Source organism: Coffea arabica, chromosome 6c (assembly GCF_036785885.1).
Source record: "Coffea arabica cultivar ET-39 chromosome 6c, Coffea Arabica ET-39 HiFi, whole genome shotgun sequence".
Taxonomy (NCBI): Eukaryota; Viridiplantae; Streptophyta; class Magnoliopsida; order Gentianales; family Rubiaceae; genus Coffea; species Coffea arabica.
In genome coordinates this window covers 11,367,042-11,377,318 of record NC_092320.1, presented here as the reverse complement: position 1 = coordinate 11,377,318, position 10,277 = coordinate 11,367,042, and the positions used below count along the sequence as shown (strand labels likewise).

At 35.7% G+C, this 10,277-nt stretch overlaps 1 protein-coding gene across 4 annotated transcripts; it reads right to left on the bottom strand.

Moving 5' to 3' along the window:
• Positions 1-384: 384 nt before the first annotated feature.
• Positions 385-8,265, bottom strand: LOC113692552 (3-oxoacyl-[acyl-carrier-protein] synthase II, chloroplastic). Of its 4 annotated transcripts, none has more exons than XM_027210968.2 (14): positions 7,552-8,265; positions 6,424-6,629; positions 6,129-6,332; positions 5,342-5,452; positions 5,152-5,247; positions 4,943-4,988; positions 4,780-4,859; positions 4,062-4,130; positions 3,870-3,954; positions 2,884-3,038; positions 2,703-2,783; positions 1,525-1,584; positions 960-1,120; positions 385-827 (listed from the first exon to the last, which is right to left on the bottom strand). In XM_027210968.2, the coding sequence occupies exons 1-13, from the start codon at positions 8,018-8,020 to the stop codon at positions 1,004-1,006; spliced, it is 1,779 nt and encodes a 592-aa protein (XP_027066769.2). In that variant the 5' UTR covers positions 8,021-8,265; the 3' UTR covers positions 385-827; positions 960-1,003. The 4 variants fall into 4 exon arrangements, with proteins under 4 accessions (XP_027066769.2, XP_027066770.2, XP_027066771.2 ...); XM_027210969.2 differs by having other exon boundaries at positions 385-823; XM_027210970.2 differs by having other exon boundaries at positions 385-788.
• Positions 8,266-10,277: the final 2,012 nt, after the last annotated feature.

Sequence of the window (10,277 nt, the reverse complement as noted above, 5' to 3'; positions counted from 1 at the left end):
TGTCTACTTGATATAATTATTCATTCATCATCATTGACCCTTTTCAAGCATGGATAAAGAGGCCAAATTCCAACAATTTTCTTTGGTATTATTGGCATTTACAGCATTTTATTTACCGCTGCAAAGTAATGATTTTGCAGATTTACAACGAGGGCAGACTCACATTTGAGCTTAGCTTTGGTGGTAGAAATTTGGTTTAACAAGTTCGTATTTGAAGGGATCCGGGGCGTCTACATCCGCCCCTCACCCTATTTTGAAGTAATTTTTCTGACATATTCATTGCCCAAAATAAATTCGGATGTGATGTGAGCACGAAGTGTTCGATTATGATAGTTGTTTGACTTCTTCAATTGCCCTCCGTTGGACCGGAGGAAGAACCGTCAGTTCAATAAAAAATAAATGCCACAGGCAAATTTTTTAGATCAAAATTTAGTGGTACAGGTCAGCAATAATTACTTGTACAGGGAGACGGCTAAACCAAGCACAGGCACCTTGTATTGTCGCAATGCCCTCTAGTTCATATCATCATCAAAGCCCTACAATAATTATATGCATGAAATGAAGGGAATGTCTGGAGGGAAGAAATCCAATAAAATCTGCAATAGGTTCATGGGATTCAGAGGAGCTCGTGTTTTTCCCTTGAATAGCACCCCAAAAGACCCTTTGTCCGGGCACAGGCAAACATCCAATTCGTTCGGGAAAAGGAATCCAGAGAATATCACTAAGTGCACTGCGCACTAGTATATGATGCATTCTCAGTAAAGCAGCCACAAGAGCCTTGAGGATTTCTGAAGTACTCGAAAAAGTTAAAAAGATTGAATATCTTCCTGAGAATCAAGTTACATACATATCATGTTTCTTGTGATTCACACTATCAAGAGTAAGGTCACCTCTGAGGGACAACCTCAATAGAAATATTTATGAATATGATTATTCCACGTAAACCAATGAGTACATACCTAGAGCATCACATCTGGCAGAATCAAGCCCCCCCAAAAGAAATTCACTTGTATGGAGCGAACAATATTGAAGAGTTGTGCCCACCAAATCCAAACGAGTTGGACAAAGCTATTTTAATATCAAGTCGTTCTTTCTCCGGGCCAACCAACAGTTTAGTGTCCTGATTCAAGGTATAAAAGCATCGTGTCTTGTCAGACAGACCCCGCTTGGAAACAAAATGATAGCATAAAAAGTACTCCACCCCTAAAGTCCAAAATACGTGTAAGCATGAAATGCATTTTCTTCTTCAACATAAATACAAATACATATTAAGCATTTTTACTAGCAGGATTGGCATATTATGCAAGAGTGTATGCAGGACAGTTATTAAATAATGCAGCATCTGGATCAAATCAGCAAATGCTATTAGACAACATTTCCTGACTAAGCTAGAAATTGTTCTACAGTAACAGCAAAAACCACCATGCCATAATCCCACCAAGTCCCTTCCAAAGCAATAAAAGATGCTACAGCAGTCACTCCACAAGCAGAGAAAACTAGATACTATAAGCATTGTAAACATACCACGTCATCATCTGGGTTTTCAAGATTGATGTTTGGATGAACCCATCCTGTCCTTATAGCCTGCAAGATAAGAAATTCCAATTTATACAGTCAAGCAATTCATTATGGCATCATTTTCTATAGATAGCTCATATGAAAAACATTACTGCAAAAGAAGATGGCAAGAACAAAAACTTGATCAAATACCTCAAGTGTACTACTTCAACAAACATAATGGTTTCCAAGAAAACCCTTCAACAAAAGATACTAAATTATATATTTCAATTCAACAACAAAGTAGCTCAGGTTTCCAGTAAAAAGCTATAAGAGGTCCCCTTTATCATGTAAATTGACAATTATGGCTTGTCTAAGAAGGTTAACATCAGAAACACTCAGTCATCTAAGGCTGCATGGAGTGCTACAAGTTATAGAATTCAAGCTAATGGACCTAGTCCATCACTAGCCTTGTCTGAAAAAAGAACAATAGGAGACGCACAAAGCTGATCTTACAAGGGGAAAGTGTGAGTTAAATTACTATTGATATCCTCTTTCCACTCCATGTCGTAGCTTCCAAAGTTCATATTCCTGGACTACTGCAGTTACATACACAGCGTCTAACTTTGTAAATAATGACTACAGCACAAAGTCTGCATCTTCATGGCATTGCCAATGATCAAGAAACAGCTGGCAGAGTCTTGTGTCTCAAAAATTTGGTAGCTTGTTTCTAAACTAAAAAGCAATAACGCCTTTGATGTTCAATCAAATTCTCATGAAATTGTTGGCCGCCTAGTAAGAAGCTTCTTTTTTCATGGTTAATATCCAAAGCTCGAATCATGGCTTTCCTTTTCCTTAGCAGCCTGATATATAACCTGGCATCTCTTTTATATTCATATGTAACTAGAATTTCTTGCTTCTACTCACAGATAAGGAAATTATGATACAACTCCAAGATAAATAAAGAGGAAAAATATAGCACTTCCTAATAAGGCAGACAGCATGAGAGTTACATCTCAGTGTTAGCTGCAACCATAAATTCTTAAATAGATGAAAAAAAAATAATACTCACTATGAATACAGATAAATGGCATTTCTAGCATGCCTATCATCCAAAGCATTTCCACAATCATGCAATCGAATTAAAGTTATGATCCAAAAGACACTCCCAAGTTTCTCAGGAAATCATGAATAACACAAGGTACCTGAACGGTAGCAACAGCTTCAACACCCCCAGCTGCTCCTAGCAGATGGCCAATCATGGATTTTGTAGAGTTCACACGTAACTGCAGGAATTGAAAAAAAAAAAATCACAAATCAGAACCATAAAACCCAAAACTGGGAAAAAGAAAACAAATATATCATGTTATAGAAATTGAAAGTAACCTCTTGGTTCTCGCCAAAACAATGAACAAGAGCTTGATATTCCTTAAGGTCTCCAGCGGGTGTGGATGTAGCATGTGCGTTAATATAGTTTACATCTCCCCTAGACACCCCAGACTGAGACAAAGCCTTCTCTATGCACAGGATGACACCAGTTCCTGCTTATGCAAGCAAACTATAAAGGTTAAACCACAATGCCACAGAAAGTTAGTCATACACTGCAGTTAATTGGTGCACTAACTTTTTACTATTTGACCTCCATTTAAGGGTATTTATGAACCCAGCTGTGACTATATTGCTTTGAAGCAGATACAGTTTCCAGATTTTGGGATGTCAAAAGATTCTATCTCATACTCAGATATACTTAAACCAGCATAAAGTGCATCCACACCCACTTGGCTAACCACATATATCAGTTTCAGTAAAGCTCTATGCGCATCTAATGAGAACTTCTTGCCATAAAAAGTTGCAGTATTTTAGCATCAATGTCATGAACCATAAATCAGTTACCAGGAAAATTTGCGAAAGAACAAATTTCTACACTGTGACTAGAAGAACATTCACTCTATCATGTCATCCACAAGATAAAACAAAACCCAGAAGTCAGAACCGGCCAACATGAATTCAATTTAATCATCCAATCATCTTTTAGATAAACCCCATAAGTTTTCACATACATATGATCAACCCTTGGATCTTCAAGCTGCACATGACAGCTTTTGTGGGATTATTTCCACGACTAGTTCAATCCTATTTAAACAAAATATTCAAGGTTGCATGAGCACTTTATTCCTAGAAGTTACAGCAAAATCAACAAGTACTGTTTACCACCCTTCTCTCAATGATCAAGTCAAGAGGATACACATTCTATGATTTCCAATTCATGTTTATCCAGGAAAACAAACATTCAGAATGACTAAGATTTGTAAATCCTGACACTATCCAATCTATACAGCAACATGCGGCTGAAAAAAAGCTCAGAAGATTACCTTGTGGATGTGGCTCTGTCATGTGATAAGCGTCACAAGTGAAGCTTCCACCCAAAAACTCTGCATAAATATTTGCACCTCTTCCCTGTCCATTTGGGAATAATAAATCAATTTTGAAAAGGATAAAATGCAAGCGTTGTTGTTTCATTGACAAAAATACACAATCTGAGTAATGTCTCAACCTAGATTTACCTTGGCATGTTCAAGTTCCTCCAGAAGTAGAACTCCAGCTCCTTCTCCCATAACAAATCCATCACGATTCTGTTAAATAAGAAAATGAAGTTTTTTGTCATGTGCCCAAAAAAAAAAAAAAAAAAAATAGAAGTTATTTGTCGTACAGAAAGAAACCCGAATCAGATAATCCAATTAGATTTAATCATATACTCCTTCCGTCCTACTTTGATAGTCCTGTTTTTTTTTTCACACAGTTTAAGAAAAAGTAGTTAACTTTGTTGGAAAAGTAAATTTAGATTGCTATTTTTCTAAATTACCCTCACATTAATTAGAGTACAACTTTATGGGAACTTGAATTGATGGTAAAAAAAGAATCAACTCTCATTAAATGGGGTAGGTTTATAGCAACAACAACTTGTATTGAATAAGGGTATTTTAGGAAAATGAAAATACAACTACATTCTTCAATTGGAAAGTGGACTGCAATTTGGGACAGACAAAAAAGGAAAACAAGACTATCAAAGTGGGACGGAGGGAGTAGAACTTATTTTTAAGGCATGATCACGACATTGGTAAAACTTTTTCTTGGCAAGGACAACATGAACTAGGATTAGCTATCTTACCATCCGCCTTTTTTGCTCCAGAGCTCAAGAAACAACTCAGGACTTTGTTATCAACAGTGTACAATACCAAAACTAACAGAAGGTAATATAAACATGGGATTTGAAGAAATTACACTGTCCCAAGGGCGTGAAGCTTTACTTGGGTCACTGTTTCTTTGAGAAAGTGCTCTACATGCGACAAAACCGCCCAATCCTGTAGCCAATTTTATGACATTAAAATTCAAAAACTTATGTAGCTAAAATTAATATAAATCGACTAAATAATACAATGGGTACCAATGGGTATGATGGCAGCATCCGAGCCTCCACAAAGCATCATATCCTGCATGTTCGCCATATGTGTAAGAAAGCATGGCAAGCAGCATGATGTTTTATCTCTGTATAATTACTTGTCATAATTATTTAAAAATGATACACAAAAGTAATATCAAAACAGCTTAGATACATCAAGCTTGACTTCACAAGCAATAATGCAAGACACCTACAGCTTCTCCTCTAATGATGTGATTAGCTGCATTCAATATGCAAAAGTTGCTTGTAGCACAGGCAGTAGATATCGAATAGTTTGGACCCATCCATCCCTGTATTCAAAACAAAAGTATACAATAAGAAAGACATCAACCAGTTTAAGTAATTTCTTCAGTCAGTATTAAAAAGCATAGAAATTAAACTAACCAAATCCATGGCCAGCATGGCAGAACCCATGTTTGTGGTTGCAAAAGGTACGCAAAAAGGATTCATCTTCTTGTATGAGATCCGTAAAGCTTCAATTGCATCATTGAAAACCTGCCCCATTCACAAAAATTTCAGGAAACCTTAAAAATCAGTTAATAAATTTGGACTAGTGTTTAAAATTTCACAAAATCAATGGTAATAAAGAATTTCATGTCCTTTTTCCTATTCAACAAAGGGATGTGAGAGTCCAGATACATAGTTTATGTCAAAAGTTTTTCTAAGATCTCTCAAAAGTTTTTCTAAGATCTCACAATGACAGACGCTAAAAAGAGCACTAGTAAAAGTAGTCGTCATTTTTGTTCTCGTATTAAATGCTTCCATTATGGCCATCTCTCTTTTAGCTAAAGAAAATTGTAGAGTGGTTCAAAGGTTCAACTTTCCAGCTTAGAAAACCAGATAGTGCATGAAAACCATTGAGTTCACAAGGACCAGAGTACTGCTTAATATAATCAGTGGAAATGATGAAGGACAGTATATGTAAGAAGGTCTAGATATAAAATCTGGTCAACTCATCTAGGTAACCATCATGGTCATTACATAACATCCTTGTAAGCACTTTTACAAATTAAGCACGTATGCAGCCTTATTACCAAGTATTTAAACCAAACTATGGACACAAAAAGACAGCAATGGTTCCAATTCCTACATGTGGAGGCATTCATGAAAACCCAATTTGAGATCCATCAGTCAACTCTCTACTAACAAAGACACAAAACAGAAAATTTACCTGCATCCCACCCATAGCTGAGCCAATCAACACCCCACACTTAGTTTTGTCCAGTTCATCCATAATATCTTCAGTAATTCCACCATCAGCCAATGCCTTCTTCCCTGCAGTCAGCATGTAAAGCATGAACTTATCCATTCTTTTAGAAAGTTTAGGCGCAACCCAACCATCTGTTGTGAAAGATTTGATCTCCCCAGCAATTCTCTGTTTTTGAGCATAAAGATTGAATTATATACCAGTGGTATCCACCCAAAAAAAAAAAACCAAAAAAACAGAGATCATTAAGATGACATACTGTAGGGAAATTGGAACAATCAAAAGCCTCTATCTCACTTATGCCACTAGCACCTTGAAGCAAATTAGTGTAAAATACATCTGGATTATCACCAAGAGGAGTCTCTACACCCATTCCTGTCACAACCACTCTCCTTTGCTTGGTGGGAGGTTTCTTCTTTGGAGCAGCTTCCATAGTAGGCTGCACTGCTATGGCTACTGCTTTCCCTGAAATACTCCATTTCAATAGATGGAATATAACTTACAAAGAAAAGGGGTGCACCAGAGTGGCTTAGATTGCAGAAAAAGCTAACATCATAACAATTACTGAGCGGAAGTGCAAGTTAACAAGAAGTCTAAATAGGTGAAGCAGAACCAAGCAGTGAATAGCTGCATTGATTCTAAAAGATCACATTTCTTTATGATTTTGAAGGAATTAGCATCTGGAAACCTAAATCTAGTGAACTTATACTGTTATTGCTATGCATCCTCCAATTTAATGGCAGCAACCTTGAATATAAGCCATCCACATAGCTGCTCTGAGAGCAATTGGGTGGATATAAATCTCACAGGACAGCACATGTGAAATGTCATTGGCTGCAAGTTAACCAATAGCAGCTCTCTCTTGCAGAGCTAATAACTTGTGCAGTTTTCATGCATAAAGACTGAACAGCATGTTGCCACCAACCTTCTTCTCAAATACCAAACTTGTGAAAGTAGATTTCACTAATACTCCTATTTATATAATATACTGTATTGAAAAAAAAAGTTCACAATATTCAGATGATTACAATTTTCTTAAGTAACAAATGACCAAAAAATAAAAATAATAGGAACTGAAGCCTGCCTGAGTTTTTTTTTTTTTTTTTCCTTTGGGTTACATTTTTAAAGGAAAAAACAATGCAATAAGGCCCCCGGCACTATAGGGTCTAACACGAGCTAAGAATCCGTCTGTAATCTCTATTACCAACCCAAATGACAACAGATAAACCTTACAGTTCAAACCAAGGCCTCACCTTTAAGTCAAGTCCAGATCCCAAACAACATAAAACCCATAACATTTAGCCAAAAGCACTAAAAACCAGCAAAAATACAATCAAACAGGCAAATAAATGGCGAAATTCAATAAAAACACGAAAACGAAGATTACCAGAATGGACAGGTTGATTGAGCTTATTGCGCCTGCCATGACCGAGAGCAAGAGCTCCGTTATCACCACCAGAGAAGAAAGGGGAAGAAGAAAGGGCTAAGGAAGGAAAAGAAGAAGAACTATTCCTGCAAAAGTCAGGGCAGGGCTCAAAGGCCAAACAAGAACTCATAAGATTACGAATTCTAGAAAATTGAGGGGGGCCAGCTGCACATTTGGGCGAAATAGGAAAAGCCCTCCTCCTTTTACGAGCAGCCCATTTGGTAAATCGCGAGGACAGAGATGGGTCGGAGCTCAACATCGAAATGGTCGTCTTGGAGTCATTTTCACAAGCAACTGACATGCATGCCGCCATCAGCCATGAACACACCACGGATGAAGCCATCCCTTGACCCCCCTCAACCCACCAATAATTGCCAACCACCCACGTCAAGATTATACGTATACCGCTAATCAACCTATAAACATGCATAAAAAGTATCGAAACTTGCTGAAATGAAGTACAACAACGGAGACGATGGAGGCACAAAAGGATGCTAAGATTGGGATGGTGAGGAGAGCGGATGGGACATTGGTTTTTTGTAAGCTAGTTAGTAGTGTATTTCTGAATCTGAGAACGCTGAGGCAGAAGCCCGGGGGCCTGGGTGGTGGGATGTGGTGATCGTACGGACTATAGAGCTGTCGTTTTGTAGCGTGCGTTCCACCGTTTGGACTGGGAGACGCCAAGCAATGCTGGGAATCATATATATATATATATATATATATATATATATATAATAAAGCCGTATTCTCATACTTATCCTTAATATTTTCTCTTTCCTACGTGGCTTAACGAGACGGTAAATAGTTTCTTACGTGGCTTGCTCCTTTTTTGTTTGGATATATATCAATTCTTATTTCCTATAAAAATTTTTAATATTATATGATTCTTATTTCTTACCCGAAAAAAGAATTGGAAAGTAATGCGATATAAATAAAAGATACATAAATCTCCTTTATTAGATATATAAGAATAAATGATAATATATTTTTTTATAGTGTCCTATTCTTTTTTTTTAACAACTTCATCATAGATCCTTTTTATTTTAAAATAATTTACCTACATATAGAACAACATACAAACAATCTAGACATGAAAATTAAAAAAAATTAACTCGAGAAAGTTTTTACAAGACTCATAGTCCCCATGCATAATTAATGTACAAAGAGAAATGGCACTTCATTTGATTGAAAATTTCTGGAAAAGTCCATAAAGAAAATAGAGTGTCATCAACCAAAGAAATAAAATCCCATTATTATAGCTAAGGAAAGATGAGATAAAACATTAGACATTTGTTGAAGTTTTGCACCCCGAAAGCCTCTACCCAACCCTCCGTCCATAGTGTCCTCCAATCCAAAAAAAAGGCCTCCGTCCGTAGTATCTGTAGTGTTCTCCGTCCGTCTTTTTTTTAATATATTTCTGCTAATAATTCATTAATCACAATACATCTCTACCTAGATGGTGGGGAGTATTTCGTGTGTGGACTCACATCATAGGAATCCATGCACTTAAAGGACTTGATATGGCGGAGGTAGTCTTTTAAAGTCGGTAAAATCTATCTTTATAACGCATTTGTAAATTTATTACGTACATGTTTATATACGTACATAGTACGGGTCACATAAGGTCTTATTTCCTACCCAAAGTTATTTGGACGATTATGGTTTTATTTCCTATAAGAATTATGAATATTATAGGATTCTTATTTTTTACCAAAAGTTACGTACTTTAAGCAACTTAAATTAAGATAAACATACATTTAATGTTCTTATCAATATTTCTTTGTATCCTTATCAATTTTTATTTCTTATGCCTGCACTACATATAGCCACTAATATATTGATTTCAAGCATCAAATTCATTGTTAGATATTTTCAGTGCAAGCGGTTGGCATATTAAAGTATCGATTTTGGGTTTCCACTCCTATTGATTATCAGATACATCTTCTTTCAATATATATATATATTTTTTAAAAAGGCATGCTGATCTTCAATTGTAAGAGCTTACTAACATATCTTGAATTTTATTTTTTTATTTTTATTTTCTATTTGTTTTGTATGAAGACATAGGACTTAAACAAGTACTTTCATCGATTTTTTTTATAGGATTTTTTCTATCGTGTTTATTAATTGATTTTTGTGATAATATACTACGATGTTTGTTAATTTGCCTTCAGGAAAAATAACCAAAAACAAAAAGCACTGGAAAGTAATGCGATATAAATATAAAAAATATAAATATCTCTATTAGATATATCTGCAAATTCATTAGTTAATTAAAGGACTCTGGCCGTTTACTTAATTATAATCTTTACGTATTGTTATACACAACCTTGAATGCGATAAATCATTTATTTTTTTATATTTAGTTATCCTACTTTGCTATCATGCAGTGATAATAGAAAATCAATAAATGCTGATTTGCACGGACAAATCGAGTATATATGAATCTAAATATTTCTGAAGTTGCAGATTACTTGAATTGGCAAAACTATATATCTTTAGTAAATGTTTGTTTAATATTTTCATATATATTGTATATAAGTAATTAAGATAAGATTGTTATTAGCGTTGATAGCACTGCTCCTCAAACTATTGAGGTTTTACATCCTCAAAAAAAGCGAGAAGCTATACAACAATTAATGTTCAAGAATCGAAAATTATTATCAGAGATATATCAAATAATAGCC